The sequence below is a fragment of the Rattus norvegicus genome, chromosome 7 (assembly GCF_021556685.1).
Source record: "Rattus norvegicus strain SHRSP/BbbUtx chromosome 7, alternate assembly SHRSP_T2T, whole genome shotgun sequence".
NCBI lineage: Eukaryota > Metazoa > Chordata > Mammalia > Rodentia > Muridae > Rattus > Rattus norvegicus.
This window is the reverse complement of record NC_141540.1, coordinates 6,369,996-6,397,313: the sequence shown is the minus strand read 5'-3', so window position 1 is coordinate 6,397,313 and position 27,318 is coordinate 6,369,996. Positions and strand designations below refer to the sequence as shown.

The 27,318-nt window shown below is 48.4% G+C and overlaps 3 protein-coding genes across 15 annotated transcripts; 1 reads left to right on the top strand and 2 right to left on the bottom strand.

The window, feature by feature from the left end:
* Positions 1-31: 31 nt before the first annotated feature.
* On the bottom strand, positions 32-13,295 carry Dnajc14 (DnaJ heat shock protein family (Hsp40) member C14). Of its 8 annotated transcripts, none has more exons than XR_015623701.1 (7): positions 13,152-13,295; positions 11,253-12,706; positions 4,083-4,400; positions 3,733-3,852; positions 1,298-1,458; positions 1,107-1,209; positions 32-960 (listed from the first exon to the last, which is right to left on the bottom strand). XR_015623701.1 is itself a non-coding variant. In XM_087555321.1 (7 exons), the coding sequence occupies exons 2-7, from the start codon at positions 12,660-12,662 to the stop codon at positions 750-752; spliced, it is 2,112 nt and encodes a 703-aa protein (XP_087411447.1). In that variant the 5' UTR covers positions 12,663-12,706; positions 12,912-13,295; the 3' UTR covers positions 32-749.
* Positions 13,296-13,451: 156 nt separating this feature from the next.
* Positions 13,452-18,803, top strand: Tmem198b (transmembrane protein 198b). 5 transcript variants are annotated; one of them, XM_087558584.1, is made up of 6 exons: positions 13,452-13,888; positions 14,634-14,813; positions 15,432-15,676; positions 16,282-16,863; positions 17,273-17,430; positions 17,557-18,803. In XM_087558584.1, exons 3-6 carry the CDS (start codon positions 15,502-15,504, stop codon positions 17,677-17,679), a joined length of 1,038 nt encoding a protein of 345 aa, XP_087414710.1. In that variant the 5' UTR covers positions 13,452-13,888; positions 14,634-14,813; positions 15,432-15,501; the 3' UTR covers positions 17,680-18,803.
* A 153-nt stretch (positions 18,804-18,956) lies between these two features.
* Positions 18,957-27,198, bottom strand: Mmp19 (matrix metallopeptidase 19). 2 transcript variants are annotated; one of them, XM_087556912.1, is made up of 9 exons: positions 27,141-27,198; positions 26,440-26,525; positions 23,517-23,647; positions 22,973-23,188; positions 22,214-22,459; positions 21,513-21,638; positions 20,569-20,733; positions 20,300-20,427; positions 18,957-20,162 (listed from the first exon to the last, which is right to left on the bottom strand). In XM_087556912.1, exons 3-9 carry the CDS (start codon positions 23,605-23,607, stop codon positions 19,797-19,799), a joined length of 1,338 nt encoding a protein of 445 aa, XP_087413038.1. In that variant the 5' UTR covers positions 23,608-23,647; positions 26,440-26,525; positions 27,141-27,198; the 3' UTR covers positions 18,957-19,796.
* Between the last annotated feature and the right edge of the window lie 120 nt (positions 27,199-27,318).

Below are 27,318 nucleotides of genomic sequence, written 5' to 3'. Positions count from 1 at the left end.
CCCAGCTCATGGGTAAAGAAGAAAAGGAAGATTTAAGTTGCCAGTTATATATTTATAGAAAGATAACCCCTGGCTTTAAATAGATATGTACATACAAATATGAACAAACTTAAAAAAATACAAACCCTCGGCTAACAAGGGGGCCTCTGGGAACCCCTCACCCAAGGGAACGGCATAAATCTGCTTTTTAAAAATTAATTTTGGCCATCCTTGCAACAAGCCTGAAGTTAGGTGGCTTACCCATAAAGTGAAAGTCAGAGGAAAAAAATCAGTTTCCACTCTTGAGTTCTGTATCTCCAAAATTAGGGCTACATGCTTTTTCTTTTAGCTAGTGTAACAGGATAAAGGGGGTGGGAGGGTTGACCCTGCAATGGGTTAAGAAATAAGATACACTCATTTAAAGGGGGCATGTCTCACCTGCTCTGAGAGCAGATGGTAAGATAAAGGCGTACAGACCCCAGAGAAGTCCCCAGTTCCCACACCTCAGAATCGCACTGTCTGGACTAGGTCCAGACCCTTAGTCTTTGCTCTAGCCACCTCCTATTTCTTTGGTATTGTCAGAAAACAAGATTCCGTTCCTGGGTGTTGGGGAAGGGGGAGAAGAGGTCATGGGCTTCCTCTAAGTACTGAGTGAACAATTTAAAATGTTTCCCTTTTTAAAGTATTTTAAAATAAATCAAACTCCATCCTGCGCTGTACACAGCCCTTTTGACTCCCTGACATTGACTGAAGAAGGAAGAGAAGGGGTGTCATCGTTGGAAGGGCCGCCTCACTTTCTTCCGCCGTTTAGGTTTGGCTTCTCCCTTGGGTACTGAACTGTTGGGCCTGGAGGTTGAAGTAGTCCCAGGGCCAGGGTGAGGTGCGGCAAAGAAGTTCCCATTGGACATCGGCCCTGGAGGTACTTGAAAGATCCGGCTCAAGAAATCCTGCAGGTCAGCAGGAGGGGACTCTGGAGTGGCCCTGAGGGAGCAAAGACATAATGAGGCAGGAGACATTACAGTCGGCTACCAAAATTAACCATACACCAGGTCAGTTCCCAAACTTCCTAGAAAGCAAGGCATCTGAGACCACACAACTGACACAGTAGTAAGTGAGAGAAGAATCACCTTTGTCGGCCGCTGGTGCCTGGTACCCGAGAACCAAATGAGATGTGGTAAGGAACTCGGTGGGTATCTGGGGAGATGCCCACACGCTGGCATCCAGCCCACTCTGCAAAAAGAGACGATTACCCAAAACATCCATTCCTAGCAAATGAAATGAAGAAATAAGATCTTGTATTTAGAGGTCAGAAGTGTACCTGTGATGTCATACACCTTCCCATCCATCAGTGCAAAGTAGGTGATCTTGAGGCCCAACATGCTTGACTCTGCCCAGAAGTCTCCTTCCTCAGCAGGATGCAACCTGTTACACTCGGCACAGTATCTGGCACTCTTGGGTTCCCGGTCCATTTCAAACCTCCTGCAGCCCAACACAATAACTGCTTAATACTTTTTCCGTGGTCATTACTGTCAAAGATGGCCCAAACACTAAAGTTATCTTTATTCAGCCGTGATACCTGCTTCTCTAGCCTCTCCCTTCAACGCTCTTCTTTTGAGGTCTTGGTATGTAGCCCAGGCTATACTTACATGTAATGCTTCTACCTTAAACTCCCAAGTACTGATGCTACAAGGGTCTGTTTCCACACTCTGCTTTCACATTTCTATATTTAAGCTATTTTTTTCTTTCATGTTTTGATAAGCATATAACAATTACAGACAAAAAGAGCTTTGATTATATTTTCATACATATACACAGTGTATTTTGATCCTATGCACCCTCTTATTTCTCTTTTCTCCCTCCCATTCCCATTACACCCTAAAACTGTTGTTCTATTTCCATGTCCTACCCTTCACTGAGAGGTGGGGAGTGAGCTAATCAGTTTTATTAGGGTTGCTTACAGGGGCATGGGCACCTTATCAGTGACTATACAACTGATATTGTATGGCTATTAAGGAATTTCCTCTCTTCCAACAACCACTACCTATAAGGCCTTGTAAAGCCTTTCTTTTTTTTCTTACTGCTTATTATATAACACATACACCCCAAAAAGCCATACCTATGTTAAAGATTTTACAAAGGTGATTGATTAGAATATTGACTATGGGGCTGGAGAGATGGCTCAGCGGTTAAGAGCACTGACTGCTCTTCCAGAGGTCCCGAGTTCAAATCCCAGCAACCACATGGTGGCTCAAAGCCATCTGTAATGAGATCTGATACCCTCTTCTAGTGTGTCTGAAGACAGCTACAGTGTACTTATATATAATGAATAAATAAATCTTAAAAAAAAAAAGAATATTGACTATGGAATCTGAATATTGCAGGTCTATAGGCAAATTATCTTGGGCTCTCTTTACCCTTCTGATAGCTATCCACTGCCCCTATGTCTCACCTCACAGCCTCCTGATTATTAGGGCAGCCCTTCTGGAATGTACTAATACACCACTAGCTTCCACAACTCAAAAGCTAAGAGTGTCATCCCACTACATGTGAGACCTACCGAACATTCCCATGAATGTAGTTAGAAAATATCTCAAGGGGGTTAGAAACATGGTTTAGGGGTTAAGAGCACTGTTGCTCTTGCCAAGGACCCAGGTCTAGTTCCCAACACTGACATGAGGGCTCACAGCCATCTGTAACTCCAGTTACAGGAAGTCCAAACCCCTTTTCTGACCTTTGCAATCACCAGACATACATGGTACACATATATACATGCACTCAAAACATTAATAGATAAATTTTAAAAAAATGTAAATGCTTGTTTTATAGATTTTGTTCTATAACTATAAAAATTTGGGCTAGTGAGATGGCTCAGTAGAAAAGGTACGTGTCACCAAGCTTGATGATCACACGTGGCACTAGGTCCACGTGGCAGAAGAAAACTCCCACAAGTGTCCTCGGACTTCCCCACATGTGCACCTCTGTGTACACAGGCATGCATGCAAGCAAATGGATATACATAAGTAAATGTAATTTTAAAGATTTTTTTTAAAAAGTTCAGGAGCTGGAGAGATGGCTCAGCAGTTAAGAGAGCACTTGTCACTCTTGCAGAAGACATGGTTCTGACTCACAGCACCCACATGGTAGTTCATAACTATCTGCAACTCCAGTTCTAGGGACTTCGATGCCTTTTTTTTGAATGGATAGAATCTGGGTGTCATATTTTATTTTGTTTTTTAATTTTTTTTTTATGTGTGTAGGAGTGTTTGTTCATCTGTATACCACATACATGTCTGGTGCCCTTGGAGGTCAGAAAAGAACACTGGCCATCAGATCCCTTGGGAATGTGTCATGGATGGCTGTAGGCCACCAGAGTTGCTAGAAATTAAACATGGGTCCCTGGAAGAACAGACAGTACTTAACTGCTGAGCCACTCCAATCTTTTTTTTGTTTTGAAGATTTGTTTTATCATTTTTAAGTTATCTGTATATGTGCCTTTGAGTATGTGTGCATGACTGTAAATGCCCTCAGAGCCGAGGAGTCTGGCTAGAGCTGTAGTTAGACAGTTGTAATCCACCTGTTGTAGGTGCTGAGAGCCAAAATCGGATCCTCTGGAAAAAGATCAAGTGCTCCTAACCATGGAGCTGCCTCTTCAACCCTAAGCCCTCAATTGCTTAGTAGTAGGTAAGAGTGGGAGGCGTGGGGGTCTTTGGTGACCACCCCTAAGCTGCAGCTGCCCCCCACCCCGTTTCATACCTATGCTTCCCTTGGCACCGGCTGCACATCATCGTATTCATTGCCTCCTTGAGGTCATCTTGTAGCTTCGACAGAAACTCATTCACCGAGCGGCTGAGCTCATTCTCTGCCATCCGTTTCCTAAAAGGAGAGAGGCTTTGTGAGTCAGGGTACAAGGCACAAAGAGAGACAGGTCTGGATGCCTCTAGAGCAGCAAGCAGTTCTCAACCTTCCTAACTAATGCTGTAACCCTTTCATACAGTTCTTCGTGTTGTGGTGACCCCCTAACCATAAAATTATTTTTGTTGCTCCTTTATAAGTATAGTTTTGCTACTGTTATGCAATATATTAAAAATAAAATATATAAATACCTGATATGCAGGATAGCTGATATTCGACCCTTGCAAAACGGTTGTTGGGAGTCAACAACTCACAGGTTGAGAACCACTGCTGTAGAGGCTGCTGGCTAAGTTAAAATAAGAATTTAAGTTCTTTCTGCCTGACAGCCTGCACCCACAAGTCCAGGGCCTTCCAGGAGAGGATTCCCTCTACTTCATCTGAAATGTCCCATTTCAGACTCACATCTCATATTCCTTCCGCCTCTCTGGATTGCTGACGATGTCCCAAGCTGCCCGCAAAACTTTAAAGGCCTCCTCAGCCCGGGGATGGTGGTTTTTATCAGGATGGACCTATGCAAAACACAGAAAATTTTCATCACAAATCCATTCCAAGCCTCCCCTATCTCAGGTTGTGTGTGTGTGTGTGTGTGTGTGTGTGTGTGTGTGTGTACCTGGTGACACAAAGGTCAGGAGGAAGTGTCAGATCCCCGAGAATGGGAACTATAGGCAGCTGTGAGCCACTGTGGATCCTGGGAACTGGACTCTGCTGTTCTGCATGAGCGACCTCTACCCTCTAAATCATCAAGGCAGCCTCTTAGCTTTCCTTACGGTTTTTAAGAGCTAACGGATCCTGCTGCAGTTGAAGTAGGTACAGCTGTCCAGCACGAGTGCTGGGAGCGAGCTGAACCTAGGTCCTCTACGAGCACATGCTCCTAACTACTAAGCCATGTCTCCACCCCTCAAAGATAGTCTTATATCAAAGAGTTCTCTTTCATTATCCTTTGGAGAATCCGAATAGCTTAATGGTCAATTACTCTAGCTTTGCAGAGAGATCTGAGTTTAAATACAGGCTTTCCTTTTAAGTTGTATGGTCTTGAATATTTTTATCTGTTATAGATTTTTAAGAGGATTAAATAAAAATAAGAAGCAGGGAGATGGCTCAGGGTAAAGTGCTTGCTGAGTTCAAATCCCCACAGCCACATAAAAGCTGGACCACGCCCAGATCAAGCCTCTATAATCCTAGCCTTCCTACAGGATGGATGAGAAGCAGACAAGAGACTCCTCAGAAGCCAGCAAACCTGACATAAGCAACAGAGAGAAAACAAGAACCCGACTACACAAGGTGGAAGGCAAGGTCCAACACCTGAAATTGTCCTCTGACCCCACCCACGTGAGTGAGCGCATTCACATACAGCACAACACACACAAAACCCCCATATAAAGTATCCCAGATTAGCTCCAGTCCCGTGCATAAGTAAACTCTTTACTCCCAGACAAACAGGGATGTAAGTCACCCTACCTTGCATTTTTGTTTTATTAACAGTCTGAATATAAAAGTTTCCAATATGTTACACCTTCAAACCCAATTCGTTTCCAACTCATCCAAAGTTAGAAGTATAAGTTTGTTCCTATAATCCTATACTCTGGATGACAAAGCAGTAGAATCATGAGTTCAAAGACAGTCTCCTCTCTCTCTCCTCCCACCTCCCTGACTCTTCCCACTCCCTCTCTCCCCCTCAGATCAGATGTAAGCTCTCAGCTACTGCTCCAGCACCATGCCTTCCTGCTGCCATGCTCCCTGCCATGATGGTCTTGGATTCACTCTGAAACCATAAGCAAACCCCCAATTAAATGCTTTCTTTTGGGCTGGAGAGATGGCTCAGTGGTTAAGAGCACCCGACTGCTCTTCCAGAGGTCATGAGTTCAATTCCCAGCAACCACATGGTGGCTCACAACCATCTGTAATGGGATCTGATGCCCCCTTCTGGTGTATCTGAAGACAGCTACAGCGTACTTATATATATAATAAATAAAATAAATCTTAAAAAAAATAAAATAAAAATGCTTTCTTTTGTAAGTTAATGGCAACAAGAGTAACTAAGAGACCCTTATATCTGAAACCTTCTACTAGTCTGCCTCTCTGTTCCAGAACTGAAAGTCTATCAGTCTTTTTTTTTTTTTTTTGGTTCTTTTTTTCGGAGCTGGGGACTGAACCCAGGGCCTTGCGCTTCCTAGGCAAGCGCTCTACCACTGAGCTAAATCCCCAGCCCCCTATCAGTCTTTCAGTTACAATCTCAGCCTTTTCTCTACCACAAACAACCCATCTTCCTACAGCATCCTGAGTGTTCCCATTTGCACCAGCAGAAATAGAGATGAGTATCATCACTTACACCAAATAAAAAGGCTGTGTCTAGACTTCACAGTCTCAAACTAATCTAAGCTAATCTAGTCTCAAGCTTTGTCTGAATATGAATAAACATTCACACTGCAGCCTTCTTTGTATAAGAAAAGCCAACAGAAATTCTGTCCCAGAGCAAGAGAGATCTTTGCAGTAGAACTGGGTACATAAAGAATGGGACAACTCCTCCAAGAGAAGTTGGAAATGTTAGTAAAAATGATGTTGCCCAAGAGAAGATATCTGCTAGAGGTTCTGAAAGTGGAACAAAAGAGTTCTACTACTATTGTAACAACTTGAGAGGGAAAGTAATTGTTATCCACTCTAAGGATATCCCAAGCCAACCATCAAGGAATGCATTTCCCACCAAATCTAGTTCCTTGCTAAGTTATCAAGTCCAGAGTCTTCCTGTACCTTTAATTGTCTGGGAAAGCCTTACCCAAGGCTCTTTATGTCACACAGCCACTATAGTAATTTGAAAATCGAAACGTTTTAACAAGCCAGACCCATAGATTCAGTACAAGTCAGCCTCAGCTGCAGCTTTATACATATTACATACATATACATATACATATACATATACATACTTACATTCATAATGTAGCTCTACCTGTACATATAGAAACAGCAACAGCCGAGCTAGGGGCTTTAGCTCAGTTCTAAGTGGATGCCTAGGATGAGCAAGGCTCTGGGTCTGATCCCCAGCACTGCCAAAAAATAATAATTTCCCTCAAGTATATAGTGTATCAAGAGAAGTGGGCCACCTACACAGTTAACAAAACCAATCATGTCTTCATCATAACATATGCATGATACACATATATTGATGTATGCTCCTCTTTCCTCCCTTCCATATTCTTGGTCTTAAAATTCCTGTTTTCAGTTTAAAATGTACGTACCTCAGTGGGAGAACACCTGCCTAGCATGCACAAGTCTCTGGACTCCGTCCCCAATACCACGAGAAAATGGAAGCTGTTTTCTTCCTGGTCCTGGAATAACAACTCACATGCACATTCTGAGCACTCCCACACTAGGTCTACACTTGCCTCTCCAGGAAGAGACAGATTTTCTCCATGGTAAGAAATCTCGGGCTGGAGAGAGATGGCTCAGCGGTTAAGAGCCCCCAACTGGGGCTGGAGAGATGGCTCAGTTGGTCCTTCCAGAGGTCCTGTGTAGAGAGCGGCGCGGCGAAACAAAGATGGCGCCCCCCTTTGCTAGGTTGATGGGAGAGAACTTCGTGCTGTATAATGTTTCAGCTACCAGAAAAAGGTGATACCAGGTTGATCAATATTCAATATAATAACCTCTTGGTAAATAATACTGCCACTAGTACTTCAGTATGTGCTAGATCACCTTTTTTCTGATAAGCACTAATGTAAGCAGTGGTGCTTTAAATTGTAATAGCTCTGATGTAGTCTGCTATTTAGCTGAATGCTGGGATGGCACTAATGACACCGCAGTGATAGTTAAGATTCCCTCCTTTGTGCCAATCCCAGTGGAGGCAAACCCAGATAGCTTTCCTATTCTTAATTTGCTGAGAGCCAAAAGAGATTTTGGAATTACGGCAGCCATAATTTCAGCCATTGTGCTGTCTGCTGCCGCAGCTACCACAGCTGAAATCGCTATGACCAATCAAATACAGACGGCTGAGACTGTCAATCAGATTGTAGAAAGAACTGCAGTGGTGCTAGAGATACAAGAAGAATTTAATACCCATTTGGCATCTGGCCTTCTATTAGCCAATCAAAGGATAGATTTAGTTCAAGAACAAATTGAAGCACTGTATCATATGACACAGCTGTCTTGTGTTTCCTCCCTTAGAGGTTTATGCATTATTCCTTTGTGAGCTAACTTCTCAGAATTTTCAACAGAGCAAAGAAATCTCGAATTATCTGAAAGGAAACTGGTCCATGAAAGCAGAGCAACTATCAAGACAATTGCTGATGCAGATTGCTGTCCTCAACAGCACTAGGCTGGAACCCATCACAGTTGAAGACTTTACCTCATGGATTACCAATGCTTTCTCCCTTTTCAAGGAGTGGGCGGGCATGTTTGTCCCGGGGAGCTATTGTCCTCCTGGGATGCGGAGTAGGTCTCTGGCTTATTGGCTGTTTAAAAAAAGAACATGCCAGACACAAAATGGTTGTTTACCAGGCTATGACCACCATTAAAAAGGGTGCTTCTCCCAACATATGGCTGGCCTCTTTGAAAGATCAAGAGTTCGCCCTAGATCATTTTTGTCACAGTCATGTGGAGTCATTGTATCCAGGGACGGGCAACTTTCCTCGAACTCGGACCAACCTAAGACACGGGGCCCGGTGGCGATAGGGTAACTCTATGACGGGTAAGGCCGAGTTTGGATGAGAACGACCTAAGACAGGAGCAATGACAAGATTGACGTGACACCCAGATCTAGACCAGTCATTTTATTAAACAAAAAAGGGGGAGATGTAGAGAGCAGCGCGGCGAAACAAAGATGGCGCCGACATCCAGCCTTGTCTGGATATAAACGACTTACTGCGCATGTGCAGGCTTGTCCCCTTGCTAGGGCTCCCTCTAGTGGTGAACAGCGGTACTGCACATGTGCGGTTTATTCACCAGGTGTTAGTTGACTGTTAATATGCTAATGAGGTGATTCATTCTCCGCCAATCCCTGGAGGACAAGTAGTGGGGTGATCCAAGCCCCACCAATCCCTGAGAGATAATTAGCATACTGTTGTCTATATAAGCCGAGCGATTTTGCTGCTCGGAGTCCCTGTTCAAGAGAGCTGTAACACTAAGAGAGCTGTAACACTAAGAAGAGCTGTAACACAGTAAAGGCTTGCTCGCAGAAGAATCCTGTTGCCACGCGTCGTTCTTGCTGGCGGGACATTGGGCGCGCGACAGTCCTGAGTTCAAATCCCAGCAACCACATGGTGGCTCACAACCATCTGTAATAAGATCTGATACCCTCTTCTGGTGTGTCTTTAGACAGCTACAGTGTACTCATATACATAAAATAAATATTTTATAAAAAAAAAAAAAAAGAGCCCCCAACTGCTCTTCCAGAGGTCCTGAGTTCAATTCCCAGCAACCACATGGTGGCTCACAGCCATCTGTAAAGAGATCTGATGCCCTCTTCTGGTGTGTCTGAAGACAGCCACAGTGTACTTATATACATAAAATAAATAAATCTTTAAAAAAAAGAAAAAAAAAGAACTCTCCCTTTGGCGCTGGAGAGGTAGCTCAGGGGATGAAAAGACTTGACGCTCTTGCAGAGGACCCAGGTTCAGTACTAGTTCCTACATAGTGGCTCACAACCATCAGTAACTCCAGCTCCAAGCGATCCACATTCTTCTGATCAGTTTGGGTACCAGGCTGCGTGTGGTGTATACACATGTGTGGAAGCAAACCTAAAAAGATCATTTCTGGGATTGGGGATTTGGCTCAGTGGTAGAGCACTTGCCTAGGAAGCTCAAGGTCCTGGGTTCGGTCCCCAGCCCCGAAAAAAAATTAAAAAAAAAAAAAATCATTTCTTTTTGATTTGCCTTGGGCTGGGACCTCTGGTTGCTGTGCTGAGGTCAATGACAAGGAAGTCATCACAGTATCCCAGGACTGTGCTGATGGCAGTGGTTTGTCAGTAGACATCCAGAGACATGCTAACTGCCATGTAGAGGCAGGAAAGATGCACAGAAAGCTGCCCTCCACCAGACAGCACTGGTGGGCCACAGACACACAGAGGTCCAAGCCACACAGTATGAACAAAGGCCCTGGGTACCTGGGCGGTATGCAGGCCCAGATGCAGGACTTTGAGTTGATCCACCCCAAAATCCCCATCATCTATGAACTATTGGAGCACACAAAAAGGCTGATCCTGCTGGTCCAAAGCAGCAGTGTCCCCATGACACTGGGCCAACAGGATAACCCAGAGGAGTCCGGGTGAGAGGTCAGAGACCGCAAACCAAACTCACTGCCATGAACTCTTACGTGAAGATGTGTGGCCAGAGGATATACTGTTGGACACTGTGAAGACACAGCTTCCACGACAAGACATTCTCTGTGCTTTGTTTTGTTTTCTGTGTGTGTGTGTGTGTGTGTGTGTGTGTGTGTGTGTGTGTGTGTATTTATTTTAGGTGGAAGTTTGTAAAAGCAGACAGGGAGATGAGTGGGACTGGGGTACAGAATGTGAAACTTCCAAAGAATCGGTAAAAAGTTTTTGTTGTTTTATTTTAAAAATAGTTTCTTGGGGGCTGGAGAGATGGCTCAGTGGTTAATAGCACCAACTGCTCTTCCAAAGGTCCTGAGTTCAATTCCTAGCAACCACATGGTGGCTCACAACCATCTGTAATGAGATCTGATGCCCTCTTCTAGTGTGTCTGAAGACAGTGACAGTGTACTTACATACATAAAACCAATAAATAAATCTTTTTTTAAAAGAGATAGTTTCTTTAAACTCCTCTTTTACCATTCATGGTGCTATTGTGTAAGCCCAGCCTTTCCAAAGCAAAGGCAGGAAGATCACAAATTCAAGGCTAGCTGGAGCTACACAGCAAAGCCGTACCCCAAAACAAAACAAGTATCCCTTTGTTCAGGTGACAGCGACTAAGTGACTGTCTGACTAGGCTCCTCCCTACCCTAAGTAAAGGAGCTTCACTTAGCTGTAGCAGTGTAAGTCAATCCCTTCCTTTTATATTACATGCCCCCCACACCCCAAAAAAGACCTCATGACAAAAGACTTAAGATGGAGAAAAGTCAGATTCCTAGTCAGAGAAACGGCCTTATGACTCTTTGCTAAGAGTCTTATGCCCCTTAGCTAGGCATGGTGGCAGAACCTGTAGGTCACAGCACTCACAGATGGAGCCAGGAGAAGCATGAGTTCCAGGTCTGGCTGTTCACAAATGAAACCCCACCTCCAAAACAAAACAAGGGAAGGGAAGCCTCCAGCTTCAAGTTGGCCTCCTGCTTACCTTCCCTTAACTCTACACTCCCTAAAACCTGGAACAGAAAATATGGGAAAAGAGAAACAAGAAGAAGCAAAGGATACTCACCATCACCGCTAGCTGCCTATAGGCCTTCTTTAGTTCAATATCGGATGCTGTAGCTTCAACCCCCAGCACATGAAAAGGGTTTAGTTCATCTTCAGGAACCCCTGCCATGGTCAAGAGTCGGGCGACTTCCTCTTCAGGCTGGCAGTATCGCCCGCTAGCTACATGGGCAGTGCCCTGCCTCTGAGTCCTCTGCTTGACCCAGGGCAGCTCTAGCCAGCCCCACTGAATTACTCTCACCAGCTGCTGCCATGGTCTGCTATCTTTCAGCAGAGTCAAGAAATGATGCAAGGCTGGAGAATCCAGCCACGAGAACAGCCAAGCGGCCTTACCCCTCCAGCCTAGCCGGTCGCCCAGTCCCACCAAAAACCTCCAGCCCAACTGCAGACACCCCAAAAAGAGGGCTAGAGCCAGGAGGAGGAAAGCACCCACTACCCTAAGCAAACGGATGAACAGCCCTGCCACACTGAAGAAGCTCTGACTTAGAAACTGGAACATCACTCGGGCCCAGCCCCCCAATCTCCTGGCCCAGACCCCCACCCAGATTCGGAAAAGGTCCAGGTCACTGCCTTTCAACTTCCTGCATGCGTAAATGAGATAGCCACAGGTTTCCACATACTCTCCCACCAATACCAGCAGTTCAATCAGCCACCAGAAGCCTGCCTGTCCAAGCTGACATAGTTCCTCTACTCCCCACAGTCCCAGGCCTCTGCGCTTATCTGTCTGACTTCGTTTTCGGGCCAGCCGATGACGGCCTGGGGCCTTGGGATCTCTGCGTCCACTGTCCCGAACATCCTCCTTGGTCAGAAAACGGTGCCTCTGCCTTCGGGACGGGGGTTTCTTTCCACTGGACACACGTGAAAAATCACTGGGAAATTTAAGAGGTTCCTCATCATCGTATTCTTCTTCTAACTCTTCATCTTCCCCCAAGGCTGGAGAGGTGCAGTGGTGGCAAAAGCTGCTAGAAGAGCCGTCTCCTTCCTCAGAACAAGTCCCTTCAGGGACCCCAGGGCTTCCCTGGCAGTTACAAGCAGATGGAATGGGAAGAAAAGAAGGACTCCCATCCTCCTGGTACCCAGTCTCATTCTCTCTTGAGAGTTCCTGGTCCACTCCTGACTCTTCCGAACATGTCTCGCTCTCATCAGGGTAGCCTCCTTCTCTAGGTGGTCCTGGACCCCTTGGAGGACCATGGCTTGGATCCGACCAGTGGGCTGGGTTTGGAGGTTGTGTGCACTTAGGGTCGGAGTGCTCTTTGAGGCAGCGTGTACCATTAGGAGCAGTCTCTTTCGAGTCCCTGAGTCCTGAGAATGAAAGTATTTCGGGGTCCACAGAGGATCCTGATGTAATGAGGGAGGAACCACCACTGTGGTGGACTCCACACAACCCTCTTTCTCCCGGGTGCTTCTGGGCCATGACCCCGGGGCTTCCTGAGGATTTTAGGTCACTGCCATCATTGCCTGTAACAGGATATCAAGTTGGGAACGGTCAAAGATAGAACCAAGAATTAAACAATCTCAAAATGACATAGTCAATGTACCCACTCCCCAGACAGTGTTAGCTCAAATTCTTTGGGGACGGATATTCGCAAACCCTAACAATAAACGTAAATTAGACTGACCACAAACCTGCTTGCACCAACCCCGATCTCAGAAACCCCCTTACCCCCTAAATCTTTCTTTTTTCTTCTTTCCCCAGGAAGCTAACAATCACCAATCTTGGAAATGGGAAGGGGGCGGGGAGGGGGATGCCGCAAAGGGTGTGGTCGGGGAGTGGGGAGATTACTCTTAGAAAAAAGACTGCCTGAAAGAGGGAGGCCGCAATCTGTCAGAAAAGGGTGGGGACCGTGCAGATCTAGAGGAAAAGCTGAGGGCGGAGCTTCGAGATGCCCCTGCAAAAGATCACCTAAGAACGCACCGACTGGGCACCAGGGGCGAAGGCGACGTACCGAAGAGCGGCGGTAACTCCTCCCCCCCACAAGCAGCTGCGCCTGAGGCCAGGGGGAGCTACAAGAGCAGCTCCCCCGGCTCCGCCTCCCGCTCACGCTCCGCTTCCGCCTTCCGTCCCCGCCACGGCCGCCTACTTCCACTTCCGGGGTCACCGGGGAAAAGACGGGAAGGAAAGTGAAAAGCGGTTGGACAAAGCGCCAGCTTGCGCAGCTGGCACGAAGTCAATCGAGGAGGCGGTGCTAGAACATCCGGCCCCACCCCTTAAAGTGCCCTCGACCTCCACGCAGGTCCCGCTGTAAGCGAGCTGAAGCCTGCGGATTATATTCCTTGTCACTGCTGAAACGGAGATGAGGGGCAACCGCCGAACCACACACCGTCTTTGGCGTGCAGACACCCAGGGCACGCAGAGGAGCCGGCGACCCTGTAGGCCCAGACCCTTCCCTGTCGGTTGCCCAGCCAAGAGGAAGCTGAGAAATGTATGTCCCGGACTAGCCAGCCCCCTAACTACACGCAACACTTCTCCAGGACCCAGCTGGCGAGCTCCCAGGCCGCTGATCGGCTTCCTGCGAACACAGCGCAAGGGCCGGGACAGGGAATGCGGCTAGGGCATCTGGCTCCACAGAGCTCAGAACCTAGCCCAGCGTAACAGAACCCCGCAGTCATCTGCATACTGCTTTGCATCTCATTTACATAGTAAGCTTTGGGTCGACGCCAGCACGCTCCCCCATCCCTAGCAGACCCTGTTGGAACCTCTCCTCTGCACTCCTAAAACCTTACAGTTCTGTCAGTGTCCCTGCCAAGCCCGTCTTGCTCCACAAGTTTTTTTCACCCCCATGAACACCCCCAACCAGCACTAGTTAAAAACCCTTCTGCACATCCCGTATCCCGACCACCCGGTTCTCCAGAAGACAATACTCTAATTCTCTGGGATGTGGGAGAAACCAAGTTGGACCAGCGGGTGCTTTGGGACCCCATTTGGGCTTTGAAAACGTAAAGTTGTTAATTAATCTCCTTAGCATTCAGAGACCTTCCGTCTTAGTCTTGGTGGTCATCACAAAACTCTTCATTGGTATGGTTGGGGGGGTCCCTCGTCCTAGATTAGAGAAGTGGATAGCCTGAGTTCCCCCATACACAGAGGTAAAGATTGAGGGGGCCCGCCCCGTGATGTCATCTCCCCCCCCCCATACACACTCCCTGTCTCCTTCCCCCACAAGCCCCCACCCACAAGCTAATTGCATTTAGCTCACAGGGTTCGGGCTCCGACTTGCCTGAATTTAGGGAGCAACGAGCACAGTGACCCAGGAGTGTGCCTGCGGCCAACTGGGCTGGAAGGAAGCTGGAGGTCTAGGGAAGCAATTCCACCCCTTTGCTCTCCTCAGCCCTGCTGGGTGGTGAGTAGTTAACACCCTTCCTGACCTCTCCTTGTTTTGCGTCCCAGACTCTTAAGCGATTGAGAAGAGCCCCGGGAGTTCTCCAATCCTCAGCCTCAATAGCAGAAGGAAAGTGCATCCTCACCACCCCACTTCTGCAATAATATCCCAGTGCCAGCCTCTCCTCTGTGATCCTTCAGGATCAGAATCAAATCCCATTGGCAGCCCAGGCGTGCATGGATGAGAGGGTGGGTGGAACAATCCCCATGTGAGTCTGAGGCGGGTAGCAAGTGGATACCAAGATATTAGGAGAAGGGCAAGGCGCCTGCCTGCTTCCTCCGTGTAGGGCTGTATTCAGCTATCCCCAACAATTCCATCTCAGCATGAAGCCGAGACTTCAAAATCCCGCAGAGGCTGACTAGGTGACTCTCTGTGCTTACTTGAAACTTCTAAATGTCTGTTCCCTTTCTTCCTCGGGGGTTGCATTTAGCCCACAGTGTTTGGGCTCCGACTCGCAGGAGTTTAGGGAGCAATGAGTACAGTGGCCCTGGGGGCTGCCTGCAGCCAACAACCACCCCTGTGCCTAGGAAGGACCTCTGGGGCTGAATGAAGCTAGAGGTCTAGGTTCTCCTCAGCCCTGCAGGGTGGTAAGCAGTTGTTCAGAGACCCTAAGGTGACTCATCCGCTTCTCTTCTTTCCTCTCCTCACGTTATTAACCCTACCCTGTCTGGTTCAACAGGGTTTAGTATTGAATCTCAACTGCAGATGAGGGGAGTTGCTTTTTAGTTGGAACAAGTCACTTTTCAAGAGAAATGGAAGTACAGAGTCCCCAAGGTTTGTGGTTCCTGCTCTCTGTTCTCTTCCAGGTTCACCAACCCCTGCCGGATAGCTATGGATGGATGAGAGGAGATTACTCTAACCTTCCACTCTGTGACCATGGAGAAAGCCTCCTTGCCTCTGACTTTAACATCTTACCCAAGGCCCTTTAATCAACAACTCCCAGAGCCTCCAGACCCAAGATGCATCTTGGAACCCCAGGACAGCCTCGCCCTGGCCCCTGCTCTTGTGTGTGCCCTTTGCTGCTGCTTTGGAATCATCTACTGCTGCCTCGGTGAGGGCAGGGCCTCGGGGAAGGGCAGGGCCTTGGGGAGGGTTGGGGAGGGCTGCCAAACACTGTTCTTCTCAAAAGTAATGCCAAATGTCCTCCTTGCTCCCAGGCCACTTCACCTCCTCTCTCAGGAGATGGCTACCTTCGGAGTTTTCCATACTGCCTCTCCCAGCTTCCTGTTATTCTGCCTGCCCGCACCCTCTGGCTCTCACCTCTGCCTCCAGTATGGGCTTTTCCTCTGTCTCCTAACTCAGAATTCCATTCCTAGTTTATCCTTCTGACCCAAGATTTCAACTCTCCCCAGCATCTGAATCAGTCTGTGGTGATTTCCCATGTACCATTGCTGGATAACCTAGACAGACACTGTCCTGCTTTCTTTCCACGGTGCATCCACTCTACCTCCTGGTTTCTCAACCAGTCCCCTCAGGATTTCTGAATGCCGTCCTCCTATCACTGGGCATATACTTTTCTTTGTCCTTTCCTTGAGGTTCCCAAAGTGTGCTGCTCCAGGCTTCTCTCCCTAGTTAGCTGTTCTTTCCCAATACACCGGAACCATCCATGTAGGACCCCCCTTTCTGCTTCTCAGTGCTTCATGCCTCCCTCCCCAGGCTACCGCTGCTTCAAGGCAGTGATGTTTCTCTCCGGTCTGCTGTCAGGCGCTCTAGTGATCTTCCTGCTGTGCCATAAGGAGCGGGTGCTGGAGACACAGTTGAGCCTGGAGGTGAGCGCAGGCATCGCCCTGGGCATTGGACTCCTCTGTGGCCTGGTCACCATGCTGGTCCGCAGTGTTGGGCTCTTTCTGACCGGTCTCCTGCTAGGTCTGACCCTGGGTGCTGGAACCTTACTGGGCACTGAACCCATCTACCGGCCACATTCAGCCTGGGTGCCAGTCGGAGGACTGATAGGGCTGGCACTGCTGGGAGCCCTGCTCACACTTCGGTGGCCACGTCCGTTCACAGTCCTAGGCACAGCACTGCTAGGTGCTGCGGTACTGGTGGCCTGTGCTGACTACTTCTTGGAAGGACTGGCCCTAGGCACTCGGCTGGGTAAACGCCTGCAGGCACTTCCAGAGTTGCCTCCTCTTTGCTGGTATAGCTGGGTCTTGCTGGGAACCTGGCCAATCTTGGGGGCTCTTGGGACACTGGCCCAGTGGAAACTCATGGCTGAGGAACGTGGAAGCCACACCAATGGTGAGTTAATGCTGTGGTACAAAAAGCAGCCAACCTGCCCCTACGTCTACCCCTGGATCCTATACTCGAGGGAAGGGAATGGAGAGATGAGAGCTGGGGAGGATCCCACGTCAACCGGAGCAGGGCACTGAAGGAAGCCTAAAGCTGGACTAGCCAAAGGAGGTCTGGGTAGAACGAGAAGAAAAACTGGCGGGAGGTGCAGGGCAGAGTTACTTTAGGACTGTTATGAGAGCCAGAGAAGGGTAGGAGAAAAACATAGAAGAAAAATCAGTAACTGTAGGGAAGTTGAGGCTTGAGAGACCCACAACAGTAGGGTCACGTGGATTTCTGTGGTGTTTGGTTCTGTTTGGGGTTGGTATTCAGGGCCTAAAGAAGCCCCCTTGAATCTATGTTGCCTCCTCCCCAACAGTGATCTTGAGCCACCAGCAAAGGCACCTCCAGCTCCTTCGGCTCCATCAGCAAGAGTCGAAGAGGCACCGGACCCCTTCTGGGACAGGACTGTGTGGAGGCAGATGTCGGAATCAGCTTCCCCCCAACATCCGGAGCCCTGCTCACAGGCCAGCTCCAGTGAGTAGGACGTTGGGACACCCTCGTTGGAGGGGATGGTGGTAACCAGGTGATGGCTAGGATGAGCTGGGGGCCCTGACCCAGAACCCTTTTTCTACTCTCTCTCTCTACCCCGTACCCATTTAGAGTTATCAGCAGAGTCTCCGTGAGCTTGAGCTGGTACCAAGCCCCCAGGCCACAGGCCCCCACACCGTCCTGGACCTTGATTCTGACTGCAGCTCCACCGTCCTCCTTACCACACCTCACTGAGCCTATCCTCCAGTGACACTGACACCCTGATGAGGGTAGGAGATTGCCAAGTGGATACACAGGGCCTGAGCCCTTAGGACCCATACAGATTTCCCTACCTCTTGGACTTAGGGATAGGTTCTGTGCCCAGAGCAGCCCTTTTGGAGATAGTCAGAGGAAATTCTCGTAAAGATGGGGGAAGACTGAAAGGTACAAGCACCTACCTCCGTCCAGTAACAGAGGTGCCATGGTCCCTAGAGACACTGACTCCAAACCTAGGAGGTGTGCCCAGAACAGCTTGTTATCACTTTCTCTAATGCTGAGGTATAACCCAGAGCGATGCCCAGAGTAGACAAGTGTTCTACCACTGAACTACAACCCAGTCTCAAAGACTTGTTTTGTTTTCGTTTGGGTTTTGGGGTTTTGGTTTGGTTTTTGGTTTTGGTTTTTTGTTTGTTTGTTTATTTGTTTGTTTGTTTGTTTGTTTTTGGTTTGGTTGGGGTTTTGCTGTTTCATGGCAGGACTTCTTTGTGTAACCTGGCTGTCCTACAACTCACTCTGTAGACCAGGCTGGCCTTGAACTCACAGGGATCTGCCTATCTGTGCCTCCCCAGTGCTGGCCACCACATGCACCACCACACCCAGTGATAGGGTTTTTGGCAGGAAGGATGGCACAGAAATGCTCCAAGATCTCCCAGTCCCCAGGCTCCTTACTGGGGGTAACTGGGCTTCTGGTTGGCCTTTCTTCCTGGACCCTATACTCTTGAATCCTGCTACCTCGGTGGGAAGCTCCGTCTTCAATGGTGCTCCCCCCTCTCCTCAATGGAGGAAGACCGCAGCATCTGCCTCAGCTACCCTCTCTCCAAAAGCTGGCTCCTTGTCCTTTTTCTCAGAGGAGTCTGGTCTTACGGCTGCACGGTAGTCAAGTGCCTTCTGTCTCTCAAAGTAGCTTTGCTCCTAAACCAGAATTCGGGTCCAGCCATTGACCATTCTAACTCTCCCTCCTCTGACTCTCCTGACTGAAGTCTATGTCCTGGTTTCCCAGACATATTACAGAAAACATAACTTTCCCCTGAGCAGCAGATCTGTAATGACAGGGAGGAAGAACAAGGGAATTCGGGAATAAAATGTCATTGAAAATTCAACTGGGGAGCTGGGCCTCTACTATTGCTGCTTTTTTACTTTCTTTGCACCACACAAGAAAGCTAATCTGCCCCCTCAAGATCTGCTGTGGCACCCATGTCACATACACTACTATATATAATGCACATATATATATCATACACTCAGACACCCAGTTCTGTCCCAGGAACATGAAGCTAGCCTTTACTAATCACAAACATTCCAGAATCTGTCAGACGCTTCACGTACAGTATTTCATCTAACATAACAATCCTGTAACATTGATAGTAACCTTATTTTGTTAATAGGGAATCCAAGGTTTGACAAGGTTAATTCGCTGACCAAAAGCCATAGTCAGGTGGCTCAAGGACTCCAGATCCCAAGCTCAGTTTACTGGCCATGACATTTTCTTGCACTTTATGTGTGAGGTATACAACCCAGGTGTCCAATAGTGTGGCTGTTGGCTATTGCCTCTGGCCAGCTAGAGACCCAGTTGGGAGCCAGACATGGTAGCACATGACTTAAATCTTAAAAAAAAAGGGGGGGGGGGGTTGGGGATTTAGCTCAGTGGTAGAGCGCTTGTCTAGCAAGCGCAAGGCCCTGGGTTCGGTCCCCAGCGCCGGGGGGGGGGGGGGGGGAGCCAGCTAGGCATGGTAGCACACGCTTTTAATCCCAGCACTCAGGACAGAGGCAGAGGCAGGTTGGTTTCTGTGAGTTCAAGTTAGCCTAGTCTACATAACTACACAGTTTCAGGATAGCCGATAACCATAGCCAGTGCTATGTAGAGAGACCCTGGGGGGGGGGGGGGTCCTGATCAACAATTTCCCTCCACCAGAAAATAGATGTCACACTTGAAACAGCCATATGACAAGAAGAAATGGGGACTGGGGAATGACTCAGAATTAAGCAGTCACCTTCTAGGAATACTGGAATGTGGCATCCAGAATTGGAGTATCTAGGGGCACTAGGTCAAGTGCCCATCTGCACAACCCTAAGGAGCAGACACTGACTAGTTCTCAGGCCCCTAGCAAGGTGACATTAGCTGAGGATGAGAGGGAGGCAGCGTCTGTGGCAGAGGGAACATCCAAGACTGATTCCACGGTTGCAGGAGTGGTCACATCCCCAGTTAATGAGTTAGTGTCTGGAGTCCGAGGACTACAGTGCATCCAGTGTGTCGTATTTCTGGGATAGCCCTTTGCCACTCGAAGTTGCTGGTTAAGGCGCCAGTACTCTTTGCCCTTGAAGAAGTAGACTTGGCCATCTTGCCAGCTCATAGCTGCTGAGGGTTGGTCTGGCACTCCAGTGAAAAGTTCCTTGATTGGTTTGGGGTAGCGACTGAGGTCAGTTCTGGTCAGTTCATCCCATTGCCAGTATCCTGAGCCCTAATTTGGGGTGGATGGGGAGAAGATAATGAGGAAAAAGTTTAGGGACTCTATAAGCTGAACCAAACTATAGAAGGTGCCTCTTTAAGGGTGAGACTGTCACTCCTCGGAAATGATTACCTAGAGTTCTGTCATACCTTAAAAAGGAACACCTTCTGATTAACAGGCCAATAGAGAGCTGCATCTAGGTTGGGTTCCACTCTGTTGAGTTTCATGGGAAAGCCAGGAGACAACTTGAAATCCACATACCGCCACACCTTGTTTCCTGAGAGTGGTCAAAGGGAGAGCAAGCCACCTCGTCAGCAGATGGGCCTTTGAGCCCTCTCTCAGAAACGTCTCAATGCCTCCCCCACCCAAAGCTTTACAATGACCAGGCCCTTAGACATGACCCAAGAACCCTACTTACCCTTGAAGAAATGAGTCCGCTGTGTCCGGGGAGAGTAGACAGCAGCATCCAGGTTTCCAGGAAGCCCCTCCCAAAGGGCAGACACTCGGAACAAGGGCCCTGGCCCTGAATCTGTTACAGTCCACACATAGTCACCCTTGAAAGCATAGGTCTTCCCCCGAGGCCCTGAGAGCAGAAGCATATCAACAAGTTTAGAGAGAATGACTCTCGAGTATCTCAGGTGGTATCCTCACTGGCTACTGATGAGTTATGAAAAGGGCAGAGAAGGACATAGAGATGAGCCTCTCCTTTGTTGTTCACAGCCCTCCAGTCAGTCAACCATCCCCTTTGAAGACCTAGTGCTCCACTCCAGGTACCTTTTATAATTTTTCCAACCAGGAGCAAAGCCTTCTCTAATGGGCATCACAGTGAACCCCATTTTGTTTTGCTTCCCTGTGTGTTCTGTTGGTTTTTCAAGACAGGGCTTCTCTTCATAATCTACCTTACTCTGTAGACCATGTTGTCCTTGAGCTCACAGAGATCCACCTGCCTCTGCTTCCCGAGTGCTGGGTGTGATCAAAGGCATGTGCCACACTGCCCCGTACATGTGTTTTTATAAGGTGACAACCATGGTAAATGCTTACCCAGATGTTTGTTTGTTTGTTTTTCTGTGTCGTCCTGACTGTCCTGGAACTCAGAGATTTACCTGTCTCTGCCTCCGCAATGCTGGGATTAAATGTGTGTGCCACCACTGCCCAACTGCCCAACTACCTTGCCCCCTTTCAATTTGGCTCTGAGTGTTCCCTCCCTTTGCTACACACATCTTCCCTGGTTACCAGCCACTTCCTGGAGTCCAACCCCCAATGCTCCTGTTGTGGTCCCATGTCATCCCCCCTTGTCTAGACCTTGGTGTTAATAGACTGCCGCCATTGCCTGTCAACGGCATGTTGGGGAAAGGGTCTCACCTAGCATCATGGCATCCACTTCACTGCTGCAGGGGTTTGGCATGGGACTGGGTTTTGTGGTCACTGTTGACACAGTGTGCATCTCCACCTCTTCCTCCTCATCTTCTGGCTCCGGCCTCCTCTTGCCTGTGAGGTGAAGTAAAACAAGGTAAGAAATCCAAACACTCAGCCTTTCTGCCTGTCTGCTATACATTTTCATCAATGGCCCCACAGAAAGAAGAAGTGAAATTTAAGAAGTTTCCCTTGGTGGCCAGGATATGCAGGAGACAGTTTTGTTCTGAGAAGCACCAGCAAGGAGGAAATTTCCAAGAATGTATACTCTGCATCTTCAAGAATGGGATTGCTGGGCATGGTGATGTGTGCCCTTAGCCCAGCACCCGGAATGGGTGCAGAGGCAGGTGGACCTCCGTGAGTTTAAGGCCAGCCCCGAGGAGCTTCATGGCAAGTTCCAGGACAGTCAGGGCTACATAACAGAGACCCTGTCTCAAAACAGCCACCACCAAAAACATTAGGGTGTGAGGGAGAAAGTCCGGGAAGGGTGATCAGACATAAAAGAGTCAGAATTGGAGACAGTTTCTGAGGATGAATAGCTTAAAGAACTGGGCAGCGGAAGAGAAAGAAGCCAAGCCAGTTCACACCATGAAAGCTAGTATTGTCTCCTGGAGCCTGGAGTCATCATTCAGATTGACTCTTATGCTCACCATAGAGCGCCTGGATCCCTGCCACATCATCCGGATGCAGCCTGAAGTAGGGCTGGTAGCCAGCGTAAACAGGCGCCATGAGTGCCTGGGTATATCGGGAATGCCCAAGTCCCAGGGCGTGGCCCACCTCATGGGCCGCAATGATGCGTAGGTTCACTCCCTGGTAGGTGCCCTCGGTCCAGAATTCATCGTTATCGAAGTGTACACTGCCAAGCTCTGGGACGTCAGCATGGGCCAGGACCTTCCCTGGACGGAAGAAAAGATAACGTCGGAGCCCACGCTGACAGAGCACACCCTGCGGGCTCTACACTCACGGGGCTGTCAAAAGTGATAAAGCACCTGTAAGCACGGCACTTGGAAGGTGGACACAGGAGGAGCGGAAGCTCGGGATCAGCCTCAGGGGCATAGTGGGCTTCGTGTCAGCCTGAGCTACGTGAGAGGCAGGGTGTACCACCATACCTTGTCGCTCCAGATTTCCCAGGCATCCCTCATTGTAGCCCAAGACAGAAGCTTCACCTCCCCAGCCACTCTTTTCTCTGTGTCCCAGTACCCTCTCAGGTGAAGTTTGAAAGAAGTTTGAATGAAAGACAGGCATAAGGTTGAAGGACCCACTAGGTGAGAAGCGCACCTCTGCATTCAGTGTACAGGGTATAGGCAGACAAAACTAACAACCTCAACTTTATGGTCCCAGAGTAACTGGCTCAAGGAGGCAATTTGTTGCTGAGGTCTGTAAATTGAGCGCTAAGAACCAGTACCTACCAGGCCCATCAAAGCTGTTGGAGCAGTATGGGCTTTGGCGGCCATGGAACGAGAGGCGGATATCAGCCCAACCAGCTTTCACCTCCCGGAAGGTCAGGGGGGCTACATTGCTCCAATACTTAAAGGCTTGATGCAGGGCTGCTCGGACTCTGGAGGGTGAGAGGGTGGAGGGCACGTTCAAGATGCGGAATGTCAAGTGCTTCTTTCTCCAGTGGCCTGGTAAAGGGACAGAAAGTGAAGTTAGAAACACAGGCAGGAGAGCCGCCCAGGGTGAGGGTACTCAGTGCCCTTCTTAAGGTAATGAGGGCTGGTTAAGAGTGGTTAAGAGCACTGACTGCTCTTCCAGAGGTCTTGAGTTCAAACCCCACCAACCGCATGGTGGCTCACAGCCATCTGTAATGATGCCCTCTTCTGGTGTGTCTGAGGACAGCTACAGTGTACTTATATAATAAAAAGGGGAGGGGGTGTTATTGAATACTCCAGACTATCCCAATGCCACTAACACAGGCTGCCCTCTCCTTCCCTTCCCAAGCTCAGTCCTCACCCAGAAGCAGGTATTTCAGAGTCTTCTGGTTGAAAGGATCCTCCAGGCCACAACGGGGCTGCTTCATACGGGCCCTTGTGGCATCATCCATCTGACCGGAAACAGGCAGTTCAGATGCTTCCTGGAAAGTTCTAGAAAGAGAGGGAGAGAGGTCTACAAGGGCAGGTGGATCTAGAATGGCTGGAAATTGAGGATCAATCTTTGCCCTCTTTGTGCCCAAAGTAATGACAAAGGCTGGTACAAAAGCTGAAGCGGACACTGCAGTCTCCAGTGCTCACAATAAGAGTTTTGTCTGCAGAAACAGCAGCACTCCAACTCCATTTTCAGGATATGTTAAGGAAGACTGCCCTGAAGTGTTGCCTTCCTCCCCTCCTCCTTACCTTTTGACTTTCTGACCTAGTGAGCACCTCAACTCCACTCCCTGGTCACCTCCTGGAGCATCTCCCTGCACAATCACCACGCAACCCCCTTCAGTCGGCTAGACTCACCCCCCCCAGCCTGCACCAGGACAACGTCAATCCATAATTTTACACGTGTAGCACCTCCTGTGGGCTGTAAGTAACTATCAATATTTTAGCTACGAAGGACAGAGCCTCCCAAGGAGTGCTGTGGCCTGGGTAGATCCAATGGCTGTGATTCTCATTTTGTTTGTCTTTCAAGACAAGGTCTCTCTCTAGCTTAGGCCAGCCTCAGACTCGTGACAGCACTCCTTCCTTAATTTCCTCAGCATTGGGATTGAAGATGCGAGCCAGCATGCCTTGCTGTTTGGGTTTGCTTTATTTTTAAGATGTATTTATTTCTTTTTTATTTTATGCATATGAGTGTTTTCCCTGAGTGTATGTAAGTCTACTCCCTGCATTTATATAAGTCTATTCCGTGTGGATTGCCTACAGACAGAAAACAGGAGTCATAGATGATTATGGGCTGCCGTGTGAGTGCTAGGAACTAAACCTGGGTCCTCTGTAAGACCAGCCAGTGCCCTTAACCACTAAGCCATCTTTCCAGCCTCATTTTGCTTTGTTTTTGAGACAAGGACTGACTGGGTATTCATGGTTAACTCATTCTGTGATCCCAGCAGACAGGAGGATTAGGAGTTCAAGGTCATCCTCACTACATAGCATGAGACTCTGTCTCAAAAATCAAAATGGGGGGGCGGGGCTGGAGAGATGGCTCAGTGGTTAAGAGCACTGACTGCTCTTCCAGAGGTCCTGAGTTCAAATCCCAGCAACCACATGGTGGCTCACAACCATCTGAAATAGAATCTGATGCCCTCTTCTGGTGTGTCTCAAAACAGCTACACTGTACTCATATAAATAAAAATTAATTAAAAATTTAAAAAAATCAAAATGGAGAACTAGAGAGGTGGCTCATTAGTTATGAGAATTTTCGCTCTTACAGGTTCAGTTTCTAGCATCTACGTGGTGGTTCCCAACCATCCTTAACTCCAGTTACAGAGAGTCTGATGCCCTCTTCTGACCAGCCTGGGCACCAAGCATGCATGTAGTGCACATATGTTTATGCATAAAATAAAATTAATAAATCTAAAACAAAACTTTCAAATCAAAATGGGCCAGTGAGTTGGGTCAGTAGGTGAAGGGCTCGCTGCCAAAGCAGACTATGTGAGCTCAATGCCCAGGACCTGCATGATGGAAGGAGAGAACTGACTCCCACAGCTTCTCCTCTCATCTTCCCATGTGTACCATGGCATGTGCACCCACATCCACACCCACGCAGATATACAAAAACAATAAATGTCATAAAAAGCTTTAAAACAAACAACCCAACTTAAACTAAGTGGGTTACAAAGAAAATAGAATAGGGAAGAAAAGATTCCAGAGGAATGGAAGGGGAATGAGAGGGTAATGGGGCAAAAATGACCAACACACATACATGCATACATACATACATACATACACACATACACATACATGCATACATAGATATATACTCATATACATACAAATACACATGCATACATATATATACACATCCACACATACATATATACACACACATACACATACATTCATACATAGATATACACATATATACATACATACACACATGCACACATACATATACATACATACTCACGCACACATACATGTAATTGTCAAAAGCAATACAGTAAAACATGGAATGACAAGGGCTCTAGCTTGGTGTGGTGGCTCACACCTATAACTGTAGTGTAGTGGAGGCTGAGACAGCCAGATTCCCAGGAGTTCTAGGCCAGTCTAAGCTACAGTGTGAGAATCAAAAAGTAAAAATCAAGATAAATTCTCATCGTGTGGTCCAGGTTAGTCTCCAACTCTTTTGTTCTTAGCTCAGCTGTGGTGCCACACAACTTTAATCCCAGCACTACAAAGGCAGAGTCAGGAGTACCTCTAAGCTCAAGACCAGCCTGGTCTACAGAGTGAGTTCCAGGACAGCCAGCCAGAGCTACCCAGAGAAACCTTGGAGGCATAGGTGGGAAGGGAGCATGGAGGAGATACTCATTCTTCTGTGTGTTTCTGTGTTAAGTAAATGTTGTTTACATAAGCTTAAGTACCCAAGAAAGCCAGAAGAGGGCAGCAGATCCCATTACAGATCCTTGGGAGCCACCATATAGTTGCTAGGAATTGAATCCAGGACCTCTGGAAGAGCAGCCAGTGTTCTTAACCCCTGAGGCACCTCTCCAGCCCTACTCTACAAACTTTAATGCTTGTCTCTGCCACCCCAGTGCTGAGATCACAGCTGTGTGCTACCACACCTGACCTGTGTCTCCTCATCCCAACTCTCCATCTCTCTTCACTTTCCACCACTCTGAGTAACATCATCGTCCTACAGGGCCCTGCTGTGAGACAAGCAGAGGTGGGCCTGGGGAGAGGGAAGAACTTGACACCTCAGCTATGAAAGTTTGCACTTTGTGACCTTAAAGCCTCACCTTAGAGCCTCTGTGATATCTTCTAGCCTGAAGTCATCAGCTCCTTCCAGAGGTTTCTGTAGATACCCATACTGCAACAGGTAATCCTATAATAACGTGCAGATTGAAAGAAGGTTAGTCTCAGGGTACAGCTTCCAAGTGACCTACAGGAAGCTGTGTGTGCTGGTGCATGTCTTTGATCCCAGTGCTCTGGTGACAGAAGCAAGCAGATCTCTTTGAGTTCAAGTCCACCCTAGACTACACAGGGCCAGGCAGGGATATGTAGTGAGACCGTTTCTCAAACAAACAATCCAAAGGCCGGATATGAGGAACAGATACAGAAGGACTGTGTGCATACGTGAGGTGCCTCGGAGGGGACAAGGAAAGGAGCAGGAGGTGGGCCACAGAGACCAGGAGGCAGAGCAAGTAGGGTGAGGCAGGAGGGTTGGAGGGCAAGAGGAAAACCTAGAGGAGATTGTAGCATGTGTATCCCTGTCATTCCCATGCTCTGAGCCCTCCTTTACCCAGAGGACTCACCACCACCGCCTCCTTCTCTGCAGGCCCCAGAGCCCGGCCTGAGACTGTCACAGGAAGTAAGAAGGCCAGCCACAGCTGCTGCCAGTCCATGGTCCCAGCAGACAAGAGTTCCAGAAGCTGCCTGAGCCCTCTGACCTGAGACTTCTGGGAACTTGGAGGAACAGGGCTAGGCAGGGGACTCTTACCTCCAGGTCTTTGCTGTCAGCCTCTGGTCCTCTTTATAAACCTTCAACTGTAGAGAATGGGGGCTGGGGGACAGTGGGAGGTGACTCAGCCCAGAGAGATGTTGCAACTCACCATTAACTCCTGCTCTACCAAAGAGCAGAAGCCAAAAATGCCCCTGACATCACCACCCCACCCCAG